General features: G+C 37.0%; 1 protein-coding gene across 3 annotated transcripts in view; it reads left to right on the plus strand.

Moving 5' to 3' along the window:
• Positions 1-20597, plus strand: part of LOC117322271 (protocadherin Fat 1-like) — a 55440-nt gene that overhangs the window by 508 nt on the left and 34335 nt on the right. For all 3 annotated transcript variants that reach the window (XR_004531511.1, XM_033877079.1, XM_033877080.1), the window contains exons 2-20: positions 1983-2123; positions 2783-2926; positions 3335-3466; positions 3804-3944; positions 4384-4496; positions 4831-4895; positions 5520-5677; positions 6955-7143; positions 7856-7927; positions 8524-9761; positions 10125-10232; positions 11383-11499; positions 12985-13235; positions 13873-14304; positions 16030-16263; positions 16461-16998; positions 17252-17429; positions 17705-17808; positions 17911-18063. Coding sequence is in view for 2 of the 3 variants with exons in the window: in XM_033877079.1 (XP_033732970.1) it covers positions 2809-2926; positions 3335-3466; positions 3804-3944; positions 4384-4496; positions 4831-4895; positions 5520-5677; positions 6955-7143; positions 7856-7927; positions 8524-9761; positions 10125-10232; positions 11383-11499; positions 12985-13235; positions 13873-14304; positions 16030-16263; positions 16461-16998; positions 17252-17429; positions 17705-17808; positions 17911-18063 (4341 nt within the window). In the remaining variant the exon portion in view is untranslated. The remainder of the gene's footprint in view (positions 1-1982; positions 2124-2782; positions 2927-3334; positions 3467-3803; positions 3945-4383; positions 4497-4830; positions 4896-5519; positions 5678-6954; positions 7144-7855; positions 7928-8523; positions 9762-10124; positions 10233-11382; positions 11500-12984; positions 13236-13872; positions 14305-16029; positions 16264-16460; positions 16999-17251; positions 17430-17704; positions 17809-17910; positions 18064-20597) is intronic.

The following is a 20597-nucleotide window of genomic DNA, read 5'->3' on the forward strand; positions in this document are numbered from 1 at the left end:
TTATGTTTACATTATCAGTGTTTATGTTTACATTATCAATGTTTATGTGTACATTATCAATGTTTATGTTTACATTATCAGTGTTTATGTTTACACTATCAGTGTTTATGTGTACATTATCAATGTTTATGTGTATATTATCAATGTTTTTGTGTACATTATCAATGTTTATGTTTACATTATCAATGTTTATGTGTACATTATCAGTGTTTATGTTTACATTATCAGTGTTTTTGTGTACATTATCAATGTTTTTGTGTACATTATCAATGTTTATGTGTACATTATCAATGATTATGTTTACATTATCAGTGTTTTTGTGTACATTATCAGTGTTTTTGTTTACATTATCAATGTTTATGTGTATATTATCAATGTTTTTGTGTACATTATCAATGTTTATGTTTACATTATCAGTGTTTTTGTGTACATTATCAATGTTTATGTGTACATTATCAATGTTTATGTTTACATTATCAGTGTTTATGTTTACATTATCAGTGTTTATGTTTATATTATCAGTGTTTTTGTGTACATTATCAATGTTTATGTTTACACTATCAATGTTTATGTTTACATTATCAGTGTTTATGTTTATATTATCAGTGTTTTTGTGTACATTATCAATGTTTATGTTTACATTATCAATGTTTATGTTTACATTATCAATGTTTATGTTTACATTATCAGTGTTTATGTTTACATTATCAGTGTTTATGTTTATATTATCAGTGTTTTTGTGTACATTATCAATGTTTATGTTTACACTATCAATGTTTATGTTTACATTATCAGTGTTTATGTTTATATTATCAGTGTTTTTGTGTACATTATCAATGTTTATGTTTACATTATCAGTGTTTTTGTGTACATTATCAATGTTTTTGTGTACATTATCAATGTTTATGTGTACATTATCAATGATTATGTTTACATTATCAATGTTTATGTTTACATTATCAGTGTTTATGTTTACATTATCAATGTTTATGTTTACATTATCAGTGTTTATGTGTACATTATCAATGTTTATGTTTACATTATCAGTGTTTATGTTTACATTATCAGTGTTTTTGTGTACATTATCAATGTTTATGTTTACATTATCAGTGTTTATGTTTACATTATCAGTGTTTTTGTGTACATTATCAATGTTTATGTGTACATTATCAATGATTATGTTTACATTATCAGTGTTTATGTATACATTGTAAATATTTATTTGTACATTATCAATGTTTATGTGTAGATTATCAATGTTTATGTTTACATTATCAATATATATAATATTTGCTTTATCAGTGTTTTGGTGATGATCATCGATGTAGAATGGTCATTCTTACAGATACAATATATATATCATTTGTTATTTTTGGTGCGAAATATTTATTCTTTATTTGCAGTTTGTGCCATTGATGTTAGTAAATGTTTGTGTCTTTTTTTAATTTTTAATTGTTTCCATGGCTTTATTTTCGTTATCAATGTTTTTAACATTTTCAGGTTAGGTGCTTTTTATAACATAGTTATTTGATATCTATGTTTAATGTTGAACTCTCAATGTTGATTTTTTTTTGCTTTGTTTTTTGTTTTTGTTTTTGTTTTTGTTTTGTTTTTTCTTTAATTATTTTTTGTATTTTTTTTTTGTATTTTGTTATTGTTTGTTTGTTTTATTTTGTTTTGTTTTATGGTTTTTGTTTGTTTGTTTTTTCATCAATTCCCCTTGTACTTTAAATGTTTCATTAAATATTTTTTTTATTTTTGTGAGAATTTTATTGATGATAGCATCAACCATGTCTGCTCTGTGTTGTTTGTGCTATACTTTGTATATGACATTATACCTCCACGATCTTGTCTCCTGTGGTAGACCATTCTTTACAGATTAATATGTAGTTATTGCTACTTATCCTTAATACATGCTTATCTATGAGTATCGTTTTAAGCCAGAATTCCTCCATTGAAATATGTACATTTATTACGGACAGAGATTCCTCTTGGAGCTAACTGTTCTCTCACACCGACTGCATGTAATGAATCCAATTCCGAGTGTGTGCAGGGCAAGTGTGGATGTTCAAACGGCTACTTCGACTCTAACGGAAATGCTGATGCTGGGAGCTGTTTGAGCAGTGAGTTATTTATCTTTCGAAACGTAAATATGTGACTTCTTTTTTTTTCATTTTCAAATTGATTTTTTCACTTGAAATGGAAAAAGAATTGCTCTTTGATATTATTATTGAAAGAATTCAGGAATATTTGCATATTGACCAGAACAGCCGAGATATATTTACTGTTAGCCTTTAAACTTATGTTTGATTTCTTCTCAAATATGACTTTATAATTATGTGTTCCAAACAGTTCACTTATCGCTTCACAATAGGGAAATGCTTAACAGTTTGTGTGTCACAAGTCAAGTCAAACCTTTTTTGGTTATACTTGATGTCTACCTACATATACAGTAACGTTGATTTAAGTAATTTGACAAGAAGTGAACAGAAAAAAACCTCGTTGGTCATGAATACACATTTTATGACAAAGTTGGCAAAAATCTATAAAGAAATGAACAAGTAAAAGTCAGGCCAAACTTGCCAAATTTTGAAGACTTTGGAAACTTAAACATTTTGTTGTGACATGAGGCAAATTTCGTCGTATGATACAAGGGGCCACTTGAGTCAAAGGTCAAGTTAATCTGGCTAAAGGTCAAGGTCAGCAGGAGAAGCCAACGATTCTCTGAAAATGATACGTTAACTACGAATTTTCTATCGTTCCTCTGTTTTGACTCTTCCAGAGCTAGCCCTTGGCCAGACGTGTTCTATGGGTATTCCCGACCAGTGTGTCGACCCAAACGCTGACTGCAGTGTTTCTGGCGGTGTCGTGTGGTGTGCCTGTAAAAAGGACTTCTACAGGAACCCAACTGGAAGCTGCACGCCACGTAAGATATAAACTGTTAATATTTAGATATAAGGGGGCTATTTTATTTTGATGGTAAGATCTTTTGTGACTTTTTTTTCGCGGTGATAACAAAACTTTTAATGTGCATTGGTTATGAACCGCTGATAAATGGCAGATTTTATATAAACTGTTAGGCGTATGACCTTTATATAAGGCTATAACTATTACAAAATCCGTCTTAATCTTTTACTTTAATGCTAAACACCCCTATTTTTTTTCTCTCTCTGCATGCTTGACATATAAACACCTTGGTTAAAATCTACCATAATTGTGCTATAATCCCTAATTAAATACATTTATAACATTTTGATTGGGAAACATGTAAGCAAATCTGGCGTTCCAAAGGTATAGATGCTGGTGTTGATGAGCCTTTATTATTTAAATACAGAGCTAGCCCTTGGTGCAAGCTGTGCCTCTGGTTTGGTAAACCAATGCGCGGATGAAAACTCTAAATGTGGAGACAGTAAAACATGTACCTGTAATCCCGGATTTTACAAATCTGGAAGTGTTTGTGCTGCAGGCAAGTTCAGTTGGTTTGAATATTTTGTTGAGAGTAACAGCTTTTGTTTGTTCCTATCGACATTTTATAACACTTAACTCAAAATCAAAAAAGAAAAAAAAGAAAATAAATAAATAAATAAATAGAAAATAAAAATAAAAAAAACCCAATTTATATATACTAAAACTTCTTTGCCTGTATGGATCGCCCGTACTTATTACATAGAGAATTAAAATCCCCGATTTAGCTGAATATTTTAAAGAATAACGGATATAGATAAACAAATTATTTCCTCTGGTCCCATGGAATTCGTTATAAACCTTGTAACTCATAACAATTCTTATTTCATTAAAAACAGAGCTAGGCCTTGGAGCCCCGTGTGACATAGTAGATGGCGGATGTGGAGTGGCCGATTCTGAGTGCAAGGATAGCGTATGTGCTTGTAAAACAAACTTCTACGATGACAACGGAGCGGAGGTTAACGGCACTTGTGCCCCTAGTACGGTTTGATAAATAACATGTTCTGATTCTTTTTAAAAATTCAAATATTTTCGTACTGAAGTGTATATGTTTTTGTCTTTTTTTTATCTGCTCTTCAGCAAGCTGTGATAAGGTATGTCCTCCATAAATGTTGTGAAACGTCATCTGTCCTGATTATCGCGTAAGAATTAAGTTCCAACAGTGAAAATTGAAAGAATAACATATATACACAATACTCGGGTTATCTCGAAGTTTTTTTACGACCCCACTGACTTTGAGAGTATTTGCATTATCACTCTTTCGACTTCGCTTTACTCCTCGGAAAGACGTTAGCATGGACGTATGACTATTTGATAAAGATCTTTTCATGGGTAGGTCATCGTGGTAGTTATGACCTTTTCAGTATTTTTATTAAATCTTATTGCAGTGATATTGAATAAACACATACTTCATTGTAGAGAGCAGTGAGCCAGTGCTGAAGACATATGATTGCAGTTTGACACTAAATCAGGTCTTTATAATCGAAATGAATGACCTCAACAGTGAGATTGCTCAACAAATTGCAAGAGATGTAAGGGTGGTTTTGTATAGCTCCAATAAGTCTATTGAAATAGAATGTGAAGACGTCATTCTTAGGTTTTCTTGTTTAATTTGAAAATGCATTTCATCTTCCCAAACAGTGTGAATTTTTAATAAGATTGCATATATGTTCTGTTACAATATCACTCTCGAAAAACCAAACACAAAGAAAAGCTAAAGCATTATTGGTCAAGTTTAGGTATATAATATTATACACATACCGGTTTAACAAGTCTTAGTAAAACATGCCTTCTTGAATCATTCCATTTATTGAATATCCGTAATAAACACATACTTACAAAGTATTCATCATTTTACTTCCTCAGTTGGCCACTATTCTGCGAAGCGAACTTGGCAACACACTGTTGGCTGTTGTTCTGATCCGTTTATGGTAAGTTGCATCTTTCCACCATCAATAATCTTTAAATCTCCATCGTCTTTATCACGGGGGCCGCGGTGACCGACTGGTTAAGGTGTCATGACACTTTATCACTAGTCCTCCACCTCTGGGCTGCGAGTTCGAAATCTCCGGCTTTCCTCCACCTCCAAACCTGGCATGTCCTTTAATGGCCCTGGCTGTTAATATGATGTTACACAGAATAATCTAACCTAGAAAGACTTCATCACACTTGACATGACCTCAGTCACCTGTAACCTCCGACTCTCTGTCACAAGACAAAAGAGCCCCTACCAGAGAAAATCAGGAACGCTCCTCAGCCATCAGCTATCAATAATCATCATCTCTCCTCTCCCACAAGTAATCTGCATCCTTTTCTGTAGTCATGGTTTGATTTCGATTTTGAGACGTTATATATAAGTTAGCACATGGGTTAGTACAATTATTGTATCTCATTTACTAGAGCTTTATGCTGGAGCTTTCTTACATGTTTGCAAACAGATGAAAGCAAATGGTATATTCTCGTAAACGCACGTTGCTTTTAATGTATTAATAGATAAAATGACGAATATGCTTTCAGCAGTAAGTTTCATATGGAATGAAACTTGTATTTTGCAGGCCAGGCAGTGTAAATATAGATTATCAAGCGACTCTGTCAAACCCCGTTACTCCACAAAGACTCCAGGAAGCTGTGGTGAATGGTCAAAAGGCTGAGATAAATAACCTGGCTTTCATCACAAGCATTGATCCTAACTCTATCAACGTCAATGAATCAGGTATGATATTGTCTGTTAACTATCCAAGAGACTTTCTCAGTTAAAGATAATCTTACAAGTTTTTATATGACTATGTAGATGCCTACCCATATGAATGGGGACAATTTGCAATGTTTTCAGGCAATAATTTTGCAGTCTGATATGTTTTAAAAGATCAAAGCACCTATAGCTGTCAAAATCACCGTTAAAATACTATCAGGAGTAATATTTCTGTAAAATATATCATAAAGTTAAGACTCTCTCTCCTTTAGATACGAAAATGTAGTGTCTGCAGCTTGTCTTGTAAAAAGCCAAGGTAAAGCAATAACATAAATTGACGATCGTATGTAGAACACTGTGTATGATTGACTGCGTAATTCCGTTCGACTTTCCACATGAAGTAGGCCTATTGTTTACAAACATCAATCAACATTTTTTTACAGTACAGGTTTATGTTTCGTTATATCTTCAACCTGTTAAGAAGATATTACCGTTTAATGAGTATGTAATCTACAGTTATAGTCGCTTGAAAACAAAAGAAATAATAGAAAACATCAGTTGAATAATATTATCTTTAATATATATATCAATATTTCAAATAAAACCAAAATACACATTAGTGTATTCTGACTGGTCACCCTCAAATATATAGATTACACAAACTAGTTGTCTGATAAAGTGGGTCAAGAATAAAATCGCTGAATTATTATTAACAATGAATCATTTATTAATATTGATGAATATATTTGCAACTCATTAATCAATATCAATAATCAGTTATTGGTATTAATAATTTGCTTCATGTTTTGATATTGATAAAGGATTTATTAATATCATTGATAAATCATTTATTAATATTGATTAATGAATTGTTAATTTTAAGAAATGAATAATATCCAAAAATATTGTTTATCTATCAAAATTTATCAATTAATTATCAATGGTATTCTCAATATCAATAAAATTATTAATTTGTATCAATAATTAATTCATTGATATCGAAAAAAGGAATGATTAATTGATTTGGATAAATGTCTCTTTTTCTCATACATGAAAACTCCAAATACAAAATTGATTTGGAAACGCGCATGATTTCATCAGCACCTGAGACGTACACATAAACATGAATTTATCATTGCATTTTACAATTAAAGCAATAGTACACACGACATGGAAATCTGTTAAAACAGGGTTGGAACCTTAATATAGCCATTATTTCTTTGTGTATGAATCCTAAATTATGTCCATACCAACACAGCTCTATAAAAATAAAAAGTGACTTTTGTTTTCTATGGCAGTGCCAACTCCCTGTATATCAACTCCGACCAACAGAACTGCTATCCTTCTCAACGGTCGCTGTGGCAACCACAGTGAAACTGGTTTTTGTGTGACCCCTAACAGTGCATGCGTGGAAAGGTTAGGGATATGGAGCTGCCGCTGTGAGTCAAGCTTTATCCAGACTAAAGACCAGAGATCTTGCACACCTGGTGAGTGTCACGTATTTCTAATCTGGTGCTTCTATGCATAAATCATTGTTCTAAGTTGCAATTACCAATTGTATACTCCTGTCAAAGTTGACATGAGTATTATGGTATGGCGTTGTCGACCGATTTCTTTGAATGCACTTTATTCACTCTCCCTCCAGTTTTTTGGATTTGGCTATTTTTTCAGAAGTTATTGTCCTTTTATCTATTTCTAGTACCTAATCCTGTACAGAGATTTCCTACAGTTTTCTATCCTTTTTTTGAAGCTTTGCATCATGATATCAAGTTGTGTTTAATGAATTGGGAGAATTTTATTACTTGATTTCCTTAAACTGCTATTATAGACGAATTTCTCTAATTGCCATAAATATGTATGCAAACATTATGTCTAGAATGTAGATTTCAATACAATACGATATTTTACTTCCAATTTGTTTCATGAAAAATGTAAAGTTCCCATATTAGATGAGCAAATGTCAATCTGTTTTAGTGAACATTAAGTAAAGTAATATGTTAAACTGTCATCCAGAATTAACAGTCACTATACTTCCAGTCGAATGATTCTGGTTATGTTCTCTATTCACTAGTTGTCACATCTATGAGGTTTAGGAAAAATTCACAAAATACAAATCCACATTTCCGGAAAATAAATTACGAACTCTGTCGGTGCATTAGTTTATCGATCATCTAATTATTTATTACTCTTTGGTTTTAGCACCACGTTACCTGTTCGCTTATCACAATCTTACTGTGACCCTGCAAGTACCAAAGCCTGTTGGGACGGAAAGTAAGTTCACAGAAATGCACATTTCGAAAATTTTCATAAATCATCTTACGATCAAACATTGAACACATTTGATGTAAGTGTTTAGATGACCTACCTTTACTCATCTTTTGAGTATATGACGATTTCTTTTCTCGATTGATATGCTCTTTAATGTATAGTGTAAGAAAGATTTTCAATCTATTGTTTCATTTGTCACTGTAACAATATTCTAGTAACTACGATACCGAGTGTATAGCATGGTTTAACTTTGCTAAAAAGAGGAATTTAAAACTTAATCTCTACCAATCAAATGTGTTTTGGTCCCTAAGCAACAACCGAGTTTTTCTTACCCTTTAACCAACGAGCAGTAGATTTTCTCATACTTTTTCCAAATAAAATTTCTTACTTAATTATCTTAGATCTTGCAGGCTTTGAAACTCTTTCAGTTATGCATTGGATTACAATAATCAGTTAACCAGGTTAAAAGATCAATTTGAACCTTTCTTTGGGGAGATATAAAGCACAATAACATAGGCAATCATTACCCATCATTATATGGACTCGTCATAGATAGAAATATTTTGATATACTTACAAGAAATTTTATTCTTTTTCCAGTTGTTACCATCCCTTTCTCGAATGAAGTCTCTAATCTATGTGCAACTACACCGGAAGTTTCCTTTACAAGAGCATTTACAGACAATAACTTCCGGTACGAAGTGAATTGCACCGCCATTACAGTTATCCTGGATTCATCCTTGTCGAGCACAGACGCAAGCTTTGCTTTAGGTATTCAAACAAAGATGTCGTTTAGTGACCTAGTAGTCGCTGATGAAATGATGACAATTCTAGAGACTTTGTCAAATGTTTCTATACCAACTGAACTCTGTTTGACTGTTGTGGATGGGGCATTTTCCGGACAGTTACTGGTAAAATTACCTTCCTTGCGGACAGGAGATTCATATTCTGCGGCGGTGTCATCGAGATACAGGCTACATGGGGAAAGCGTGTACTCCATAAGCGCTATCAACCTGACCGCCATTACTGGAAAACCTGACATAGTTGCATACATGGACAAATTTGTCGTCACGTACGGTTCTAAGTCTTTAACGGTAAAATTCCTTATTGTTAGAGTTGAAATGGACCTAACAAAAAAGGAGGATACATCTACCAATTCAGTTATATTAGAATATTCAATTTCAGATGATTTCACCTTAGCTTCGACAGATATACCATCTACAAATTTGACACTTGGGACTTCTGATGTGAGAGTTGGACCTGGCCGCTTAGATTTTGAGAGTGGGATGTCGCCAATCATTTTCAATATTCGAGTCAGTGTATGTACATTGACTGCATCAACAAAAGTAATTTTACATCTGACAGACGCCAACGACAATTCGCCTCAATTCTCTTCTGATAGCTATTCCTTTGACATATTCCCCACCTCTTTGGCTGGTCTGTTGGTTGGTGTTGTCACGGTAACTGATGTTGACACCATGACAACCCTTACCTTCAACGTTGACAGCCCAAACTTCAGCATCGACAACCAAGGCGTCATAAAGACATTGGATCGAACGGAACTCATACCATTCATAGAGATCACCGGGGAGTCGAAATACGCCAAGAATGTTCATATAAATGTCACAGTAAGTGATGGAGTTAGAAGCAGTAAGGCTGACATCTTTGTGAACCTGGCCCGCCAACCAGGAACTAACCTGGGGAAAACCTTCTCTGCCAATATATTGGAAAACAGTCCTGCTGGGACAGACGTAGCATTGGCAAACGTCAGTGGGTACATAGACTTCGAGTTCGCAAGTAGCAGAGCAGAACAATACTTCTTCATCAACAGCACTACGGTAAAGACTCGATTGTCGTGATTTGTTTTTGACATTAAATATACAAATTGCTTATATTAAAATAATTACATGTTTTTGTAAAATTTCATTTCACCAAGAAACATTTCATTGACTCTTTGAACATATTTTAAATTGCTTATATTAAAATAATTACATGTTTTTGTAAAATTTCGTATCACCGAGAAACATTCCATCGACTCTTTGATTATATTTTAAATTGCTTATATTAAAATAATTTTATGTTTTTGTGAAATTTCATATCACCAAGAAACATTTCATTTACACTTTCAACATATGTTAAAGACGGTTTAAAAAAATGATGTTTGTTTTTTCTTCAAAAGATGTAGTATGCTTGTTCTATAGGGAGAGGTTTTCACGAAAAAAGAACTTGACAGAGAAAATGAGGATGAAAAAGAACTGCATTTCGCAATAACAGCATTCAAGAGCAGTGAGACAACCTGTTCTCTCACCGTAAGTTTTATCCCATTTCATGCAAATATATTTTCCCACTGATTTTATCCTTTTGGCATTAGTTGTTCAAAGTTTTATGTGTAAAACAACTAATCCGAGGTTCAAATCAGAAGGGACAAAAATGTCAGAGATCTTGGATTCTTAAAAAAAATGTTTATCACTATCCATTGTTTTCAAGCGGTAGAAATTCATATTGTTAAATATAGTAACGCAGATAGATTTTGTTCCACAAATCAGATACTGTATACCTGGTAATTTTCGCCCCAGGTTATTTTCGCCCTTGAGCAACACAAAACATATTCGCCCCGTTTTGAATTCGCCCTAAATGGTTTTCAAAAAATATCCTTTTTCACGTTTGTAAAATCGAAAAATTCCGTTCGTAATCCTCTAAACAGTTGCACTCTGAACACTCGGGATTTATCGAGGTACCCAATTGTCTTACCAGCATGGGATGTTAAGTGTAATCAGGTGTCAAATACAGAACGTTTACCTGTGCTCATGTTTTCTTTTAGTCCCTATTGATTCAAGTGGTTATGAGTATGCATGGATGATTTTAAGCAAACGCGATCAATTGTAAGTTCATCGCGCCGTGACTAAGGACTGACCAGTGTTTCTTTATTCCAATGTACATGAATGGAAGCCCCAATTAAGCGACGGTGAACACATAAAATTAGTCGTGTCCATGACAAGAATTTGATGCCACCCTGTTTTTCAATTTTATCATGACCCGGACAATATAATTTAAAAAAGAAATGACTGAATTTTAAAAATAGATCGTTTTCTAATTGAAAATGCTAAGCCTAGTACGTGATTTTACAGTTGAAAAGTAAGAGGGTATGTTTGTATTCTGACTACACTTGGCCAATTAATTTTTACAGAGGTTTATTAATCCTTCAATTCAGCTTGAAATGTTCGCCTTCATCTTCAATTCACCCTATCTTCAAAGAGCGAAAATGGCGAAAAATAAACGGGGGCGAAAATGACCAGGTATAAAGTATTTAAAACCACGTAGTTTATAAGGAAATTTGTATACCAAAGTATGTTTTATGTTGACCATAGGAAATGATTTGTATCAAAATAATTCCATATATTATTTAGCTATGGATAAAAGTATACGATGAAATCTTCGTTTCTATAACCTGTACGACAGGTACTCGGGGATCTTGAAGTGATTGTGGATGATGTCAATGACAATGCGCCTGTGTTCGAACGTTCCGCGTACACGGGGAAAATACAGGAGGGCGGTACCATAGGGAGAACTGTTGAGGTCTGTACAACATGTAGTCTAAGACATCAAAACCAAATTAATTAATGATGGCATTTTCAAACTTTTTTCTTTCTATAGTATGTTTTGCTAATAACCCTTGAAGATATTTTGAAAGGTGCTAATCCCCTGTGTGCCTTTTGTACAATCCTTTGAGATTGCAGGTTGTAGACACTGCTGATTAACTTTTCAGTCCTCGATGTTAAAGTTAATTTGCTCGTTACGTTTTTAATTGATTTGAATAGTGATACGGTTCAGAATATACATATGTACTTTCTTTTCAATCCGATATGACAAATCGTTTTTGGTTTTTGGTTTTTGGTTTTAGGGTATTTTTGCACCTCCCCGACCACATTTTGAGATTTCCTTCGACATTTTTTTCGGAATTTTAGTCTGCCATCTAGTTACCAACATTTTAGGCCCTTAGCATCACTGTTAAGTTTGTAGCGGAACTGAGCTGAGTCGATCATTAGCGACCAGGTAGCTCAATTGGTAGAGCATTTGGTTAGTGTTCGGACGTCCCTGATGCGAGCGCCCGTCTGACTGCTACATTTCTTCTTCTCCTCTTACAAGTTTTAAAATGACGTAAGAGATGTCTGATGTAATTTAACTCGTTTTCGCTCTACTGTCCCTTGGAAGGACGTAAGAGATGTCTGGTGTAATTTAACTCCTTTTCGCTCTTCTGTACCTTTTGATAGCCGTAATAGATGTCTGGTGTAATTTAACTCGTTTTCGCTCTTCTGTACCTTTTGATAGCCGTAAGAGATGTCTGGTGTAATTTAACTCGTTTTCGCTCTACTGTACCTTTTGATAGTCGTAAGAGATGTCTGTTGTAATTTAACTCGTTTTCGCTCTTCTGTACCTTTTGATAGCCGTAAGAGATGTCTGGTGTAATTTAACTCGTTTTCGCTCTTCTGTACCTTTTGATAGCCGTAAGAGATGTCTGGTGTAATTCAACTCGTTTTCGCTCTACTGTACCTTTTGATAGCCGTAAGAGATGTCTGGTGTAATTTAACTCGTTTTCGCTCTACTGTACCTTTTGATAGCCGTAAGAGATGTCTGGTGTAATTTAACTCGTTTTCGCTCTACTGTACCTTTTGATAGTCGTAAGAGATGTCTGCTGTAATTTAACTCGTCTTCGCTCTACTATACTACATTCGTTTTAAAAGATGCGATTATTGTGCGTGTCCTTTATACATTACTTTGGGAAAAGAAGCAGCATTTTGTTTGATACATAGCAAGTGTCGGAATGAAACAAGAGACTTTTACCATGTCGGAACACCTGATCTCTATATTCTTTGAGTCTCCATACAAATCTATTTTATTACTTTGTCCTTGTGATATTAATTTTCTAGTTAGAATATGTTTTTATGCTGGGTTTCATTGTCAATCTTAGTAAGATTTCCATGTGAGCTGAGCGGTGAATAAAACATCAAAAATTATCTGTTTATTTTTCTTTCTCTCTCTCTTTATTTTCATTCCGTATAGCTTGATAATGCCATCAGTGCTACTGATGCAGACGACAATCCCACCTTCACCTTCGCTATAACGGGCAGTAGTTTTGCAATAGATGACCAGACAGGTGTGATAACGACGACTACAGAGATTGACCGTGAGAAGACAGAATTTATAATTATCACTGTCACGGCTGATGATGGTGTCAACACTGGGTCGGCTAGTATAAACATCACGGTGATTGATATCAATGATAATCCACCAACGTTCACGGCAGGAGACTGGTACGTATCTTACTGAACATCATTTATCATTTTCTATTTACCAATCGCAGTGGTCGAGTGGTTAATGTGTCCGACACCTTATCACTAGCCCTCCACCTCTGGGTTGCGAGTTCGAAACCCATGTGGGCCAGTTGCCAGGTACAGACTGTAGACCGCTGGTTATTCTGGTACTGCGTCCGACTTTCATCTACCTCCTTGAATGACCCTGGCTGTCAATAGGACGTTAAACAAAACAAACCAAACAAAATGAATTTATCTATTAAGGTGAAATTATTTCCCTTTTATACAGTCATAAGATTTCAAAAGTGACGGAACTGCTACATGTTTTGCACATATATATATATAAATCAGAATATTGGTATGCATTGTACGGAGAAATTTTCAATATTCATAAATGATAATTATAGATATATGAGTAAAATATCTATTTCGGTTGAAGTCATTTCAACATCATACTATACTGATGAATTCCCACTATACTAATATGATGGACATACCTAGCCTAAGAAATATGTAATTTAATACTTTGAGAAAAAAATGGAGCTTTAATCTCATCAAATAATCATGCATATTTGTTTAGAATATATATAATTTCACCAAACTTCCATCATGGTTTCTCTTTCTTGTCTTACTTAAGGAGGTCATCGAGTGTAAGTGAGGGAGCATCTGTCGGCGATGTTGTTACCACGGTAACAGCAAACGACCTTGACAGTGGTGAAAATGGCCGAGTGTTTTACAGTATCCAAGGAGATTCAGGATACTTTCGAATTGATGACAGACTTTCTGGAAAAATTACTATAGCACACGCTTTGGATAGAGAAACAAAACCTGTTCATAGTTTGATTGTACTAGCACGTGACAATGGAAGTCCACTTCTCAGCGTGAACACAACAGTGAGTGTAAGCCTCATTGATGTCAACGATAATGACCCCGTCTTCGATGAAGGGAGTCTTATTGTGGCTATAATGGAGGACGCTTGTACGCCGACAGGTGTTTCGTTGTTTACTGTATCAACAACTGACGAAGACGAAGGGCTGAACGGAGAAATTGCCAGTTACTCCATCACTGGGTAAATAATAGTTACACTCCAATTTTAAATCACCTGAGATGAAAGTGACCTATTTTGTCTGTCGTGCGTTGTGCATCATGCACCGTGCATTGTCTATCGTCTATTCTTCTTCCCAGGCATATAGCATGCTATGGTGAAGGGATATCAAGATTGTTAAAATGAATGACTTTGACTTTTACAGGTGTCAAACATTGTAAAATCGTTTAATGACTTCCTTTTTACTAAGCAAGAGGCCCACATATCGGATACTGGGTTTGCAGCATGCTGAGGTAAAGTGCTATCAAGACTGTTGAAATGAAAGTCCTTTGAAGCATGACCACAGGGGTTAAGATGCTAAGTCTTTATATGACTTCTTCTCTTTAAGCAAGAGGTCCAGCGGCATGATATTTGGCCTGTAGCATGCTGATGGACAGAGCTGTCAAGATTTTTGAAATGAATGATATTGACCTTCATTCAAGGTCAACGGGGTCAAATAATCCGGTATGCTAAATGTTTAAACAGCATCTCATTAAGCAGGAAGTCCAGAGACCTGATATTGGGCCTATTGTATACTTGGGTGAAGGCTATCAAGATTGTTGACATGAATGACCTAACCTGCTTTTATGGTCACAGGTGTCGAATTTGCTAAAAATAAATAAATGACTACTCATTAAGCAAGATGTCCAGAGACCTGATATTGGGCTTGTAGGGTGCTGTAAAGATTTTATATGAATAACCTTGACCTTCACTTAGGTCACGGGGGTCAGATATGCTAAAATCTTAAGAACTTCTGAATAAGCATGGGGCCCAGAGCCCTGATATTTGGCATTTATCCTGCTGGGGTGAACGACATTGACATCTGATTCAAGGTTACAAGAATCAAATCTGCCAAAATATATCATGGAACCATTAAGGCCTTATGGGCCTCTTGTGTGGTTTAGCTGTCATATTTTAGCCGTCACATTCACACCCACATACAAATGGTTTGTTTTGAACAACCGTCAGTTTGGGTTGAACTGGGGTGAAGACCGAGATTTAGAATGGACAAACTGGACTTGATGTGACTAGACTTGACGAACAGCAGTTGGGGTACAACTGAGGACCTTGAATGATGCTTGATTAACAACAAACACTCAGGCCTAGGAAGGAACCCTTTACACTATAGGAAGGTGTTGTGTATTACCACTTTGAGTATATAAGACATATAACTAACGTGGCCGTCATGACAGAACTACTTTTAATTATCGAGACTTTATTCATACGCTTGGCGTGACTAAAGGGATCCGGAAAAAGTTTAGTTCCGGAATTAGATAATAATAATTCAATACACTACAGAAGGAACTGTTGACAGTGTAAGACGTGAAAAATTGACAGGTAGGCTAAGGCTAGAATTTAAGTAAAAGGAATTTGCCACTAAACGAACAAGAACTGTAGGCCAAAGCTAGGTCAGAGAGAGAGAGAGAACGTTCCGTATGTACCTTTTTATTGTATCATTAAAATATCAAAAGGGCTAAAGAAGTCTTTGTTTTAAACTTCAATAACCACCAGTGAGGTGACATGTCCCTTGTGCAATAATATATTGATGTAACAAGTCACGCGTGCAATAGTAAATGATGTAACAAGTCACGCGTGCAATTGTAGAATGATGTAACAAGTCACGCGTGCAATATATTCATATTTTATCTCTGTTTCATATTCAAAAATAATTATATCCTGATTGATATGTTTGAATGTTTTATATTTCAGAGGGAACGAAGATGAAATTTTTACCATCAATAATGATGGAGTTGTTCGTTGTGACAAGGGTTTAGATTACGAAACTACTACAGAATACAAACTCGTTACCGTAGCAACAGATAACGGAACTCCCCAAAAAAGCAGCTCTTCAACTTTAACCTTATCGATCAATGACGTAAACGACAACTCGCCTTCTTTCACACAAGAACTTAGTACTGGATCTCATTTCATTAAAATCAGGAAGTGAGTTGATATTGAGCATTAATTTCTACATTAATTATTATATTTGACAAGAAAGTGTTCAGATATTAGTTTCAGGAATTCTACTTTATGGGAATGATTAACATATATTTTCATTAAAGAAAAGTCATGAAAATTAATACTTTTTTTTATGAAATATACATGTCTTCATATAAATGCACCCACTGATTGTTGGACAGGTCGGACTTTGACGGTGGTGCAGGAAAGCCAGTCATGGTAGTGACTGTTGTTGATGAGGACAGTGGTCAGAACGGTCAAATCAACAGGCCAATCACTCTGACTTTGTCACCTGGGCTCAGTCTCAGTCTAAGCGAGAGCGGTGTCCTGCGAACCGAAACATCCAACCCACCTATCCAGAACCTTACAGCCGAATTCACCGCCACGGACAAAGGTAACCCTCCTCTGACAGCCACGGCCACACTGACCTTGGAAATAGTGGATGACGGCACCCTACAAGGGAAAGTACAATTTAAGTCTCAAGACATACCCATGTCTATTGAGGAGAACGTTGCCAACAAAAATATAGGGACATTGTCAAATGAAGTGACAAGCCAAGCTGGCTCAGCTGTGGTGTTTGACAAGGTTTCCGGGGCTGAAAACGTAAAGATTGATTCGTCCGGTAATGTAATGGTTGAAGACTCATTTGACAGAGAATGGATCCAATCAACAGTTATTGTTGTCCGTGCTACTGTGGAGGACGAATCCGACTTAGCACTTGTAAGTTTTTTCTCGTTGGTTTATGTTTTTCTTAATCAGATGACTGGATTACGAGGGGGTTTCGTTATCACCACTCCTTTTGGACATTAATATGTGTAGATTAAGTTCAAGCTTTGAATATTCCTGTACATATTGATCTTTCATGACATAAGCCTATAGCTTGTATAATGAACATCAGTCTATAATATGTATAATGAAGTATATAAACAATTAACGATCACATTTATGTAGATTAAATATGTAAACATTTAAGGTGACGGTTCGAGTGATTGACGTAAATGATAACCCTCCCACCTTTGGGTCAACTGACAAGTACCGACTCCTCCTATCTGAGGACAAGCCCACTAATACGGAAATTGAAACCTTGACAGCGACAGACCAAGATGAGGGTCTCAACCAGAAAATCACCTACACAATAGTAGAAACTGACGGTAGGTCGCAAAAACAAAAGTGTATACAATTAATAATACAATCTTATCTCTATCAATCAAAATAACTTGTGTGCAACGAACGTATTTTACATATAATCATCATATATATAGATGTGCTGTTCATTTAGTCAAATCTGGAAAAAAAATTATCTCTTATTCTTTACTTTAAGAATTATGAGAATTTTGACATTACCCATAGCAGCTTGCATTATATTAATATTGTTATATTTGCATATTAATAGACATCAAATGAAAAAATATTTTTTGTATAACAGGTTGTTCCAGTCACTTCACTGTAAATTCAATATCTGAAATTTTGCTGTTGGATAAAAACCTGGACCGAGAAGAGTCATTTTCTTTTTGCGCATTTTCAATTAAGGTCAGTATTATAATTTTAGTTGAACTAAGTGATTGTTAAATATAAGCACACTACACATGGATTATATATCTACGCAATTTTAACGGGATATTTCTGAACCAGGCGGCAGACGGGGGCAGTCCAATTCTTTCAGCTGTTATTCCAGTAGAAGTGATTGTGTTAGACGTCAACGACAACAAACCTCTCTTCCGTGACTTGTCCTCAGCAGGGAAATATGAAATCACAGCCAAAGAGGATCTACGCATCAGTGACCAGGTGAACACGGGTGTTTTTTCTCATCATTTACAGAGATGTCTTCCGTTTTCCATGTTCAACCCTATAGCTTGTGACTTTTTTTTGTCAACCATATGGCATATTGGGGGGGGGGGGGGGGGGGGGGGGTGTAATCACCTGTTTTGAGGACAAGACTGAGTAATCTCCAACCAAGAAGTGGCTTGAGATTTGTCTAATAACTTCAAAAGAGTAGAGATGGAGTTTTGGAAGGGAGGGGGTGTCATGAGGTAGGGAGGGGAGTGGAAGGTAGGGAGGGAGGTGTCATAGATGTAAGGAAAGTGGATTTCATGATAGGAAGATGTGTATGAGTAAGTGAGGTGTAAAGGTGGGGGTTCATAGGGTAGAAGAGAGTGTATTAAGGGGTAGGGAATGGAGTGTCTGAGGGGTAGGGAGGAGGAGGTGTCATAGAGGGGTAGGGAAGGGAGGTTATAAGAGGGTAGGGAAGGGGAGTGTCATAGAGGGGTAGGGAAGGGAGGTATAGAGGGTAGGAGTAGGAGGTGTCATAGAGGGGTGGGAGGGGAGGTCATAAGGGTAGGAGGAGGAGGTGTCATGAGGGGTAGGGAAAGGAGGTGTCTAGAGGGGTAAGGGAGGAGGAGTGTCATAAGGGTAGGGAAGAGGAGGTGTCATTAGAGGGGTAGGGAAGGAGGAGTGTCATTAGGGGTAGGGGAGGAGGTGTCTAGAGGGGAAGGAAGTGAGGGTGTCATTAGAGGGGTAGGAAGTGAAGGTGTCATTAAGGGGTAATGGAAGAGAGAGTGTCATTAGGGGTTAAGGAAGGCGGAGTGTGTCATAAAGGGGTAAGGGGAAGTGGAGGTGTCATTAGATAGGGTAAGGGAAGTGAGGAGGTGTCATTAGAGGGTAAGGTGTCAAGTGGAGAGGGTGTCATTAGAGGGGTTAGGGAAGGAGGAAGTGTCATCTAGAGGGGTAGGATGAGTGAGGTTCATAGAGGGGTAGGGAAGGAGGTGTCATAGAGGGTAGGGAAGTGGAAGGTTCATAGAGGGGTAAGGGAGAGGAGGTGTTCATTAGAGGGTAAGGGAAGGAGGAGTGTCATTAGAGGGGTTAAGGGAAGGAGGAGGTGTCATTAGAGGGGTAAGGAAGTGGGAAGTGTCATTAAGAGGGTAGAGGGAGGTGAGAGAGGGGTTCATTAGAGGGGTAGAGGAAGGGAGTGTCATTAAGGGGTAGGGAAGGAGGAGGTGTCATTAGAGGGTAGGGAAGTGAGGAGGTGTCATAGAGGGGTAAGGGAAGGGAGTGGTGTCATTAGAGGGTAAGGGAAGTAGGAGGTGTCATTAGAGGGGTAAGGGAGAGAGGAGGTGTCATAGAGGGGTAGGAGAAGTGAGGAGTGTCATAGAGGGGTAAGGAGAGGATGTGTATTAGAGAGTGGTAAGGGAAGTGAGGAGGTGTCATTAGAGGGTAAGGGAAGTAGGGAGGTGTCAGTAGAGGGGTAGGGAAGTGGAGTCGTGTCATTAAGGGGTAAGGGAAGTGAGGAGGTGTCATTAGAGGGTAAGGGGAAGTGCATAAGGGTAAGGGAAGTAGGAGGTATTAAGGGGTAGGGATGGGAGTTCATGAGGGGTAAGGGAAGTGAGGAGGTGTCATTAGAGGGGTAAGGGAAGTGAGGAGGTGTCATTAGAGGGGTAAGGGAAGTGGGGGGTGTCATTAGAGGGTAAGGGGAAGTGAGGAGGTGTCATTAGAGGGGTAGAGGAAGTGAGGAGGTGTCATTAGAGGGGAAAGGGAAGTGAGAGGGTGTCATTAGTAGTGGTAGGGAAGTGAGGAAGGTGTCATTAGAGGGGTAAGGGAAGTGAGGAGGTGTCATTAGAGGGGTAGAGGAAGTGGAGGTGTCATTAGAGGGGTAAGGGGAAGTGGGGAGGTGTCATTAGAGGGGTAAGGGAAGTGGGAGGTGTCATTAGAGGGGTAAGGGAAGTGAGGAGGTGTCATAAGAGGGGTAAGGGAAGTGAGGAGGTGTCATTAGAGGGGTAAGGGAAGTGAGGAAGTGTCATGAGAGGGGTAGGGAAGTGAGGAGGGTGTCCATTAGAGGGGTAGAGGAAGTAGGCAGGTGTTAGTAGAGGGGTAAGGGAAGTGAGGAGGTGTCATTAGAGGGGTAAGGGAAGTGAGGAAAGTGTCATTAGAGGGGTAAGGGAAGGTAGGGAAGAGTGGGGGAGGGGGGAGGTGATTAGAGGGGTAAGGGAAGTGGGGAGGTGTCATTAGAGGGGTAAGGGAAGTGAGGAGGTGTCATTAGAGGGGAAAGGAAGTGAGGAGGTGTCATTAGAGGGGTAAGGGAAGTGGGAGGGGTCATAGAGGGGTAGGGAAGTAGGAGGTGTCATTAGAGGGGTAAGGGAAGTGAGGAGGTGTCATTAGAGGGGTAAGGGAAGTGGGAAGGTGTCATTAGAGGGGTAGAGGAAGTAGGAGGTGTCATTAGAGGGGTAGAGGAAGTTGAAGGATGCAAAGGGTAGAGGGTAGGAGGGTGTCATTAGAGGGGTAAGGGAAGTAGGAGAGGTGTGTCATTAGAGGGGTAAGGGAAGTGA

The sequence above is a fragment of the Pecten maximus genome, chromosome 2 (assembly GCF_902652985.1).
Source record: "Pecten maximus chromosome 2, xPecMax1.1, whole genome shotgun sequence".
Classification (NCBI taxonomy): Eukaryota; Metazoa; Mollusca; class Bivalvia; order Pectinida; family Pectinidae; genus Pecten; species Pecten maximus.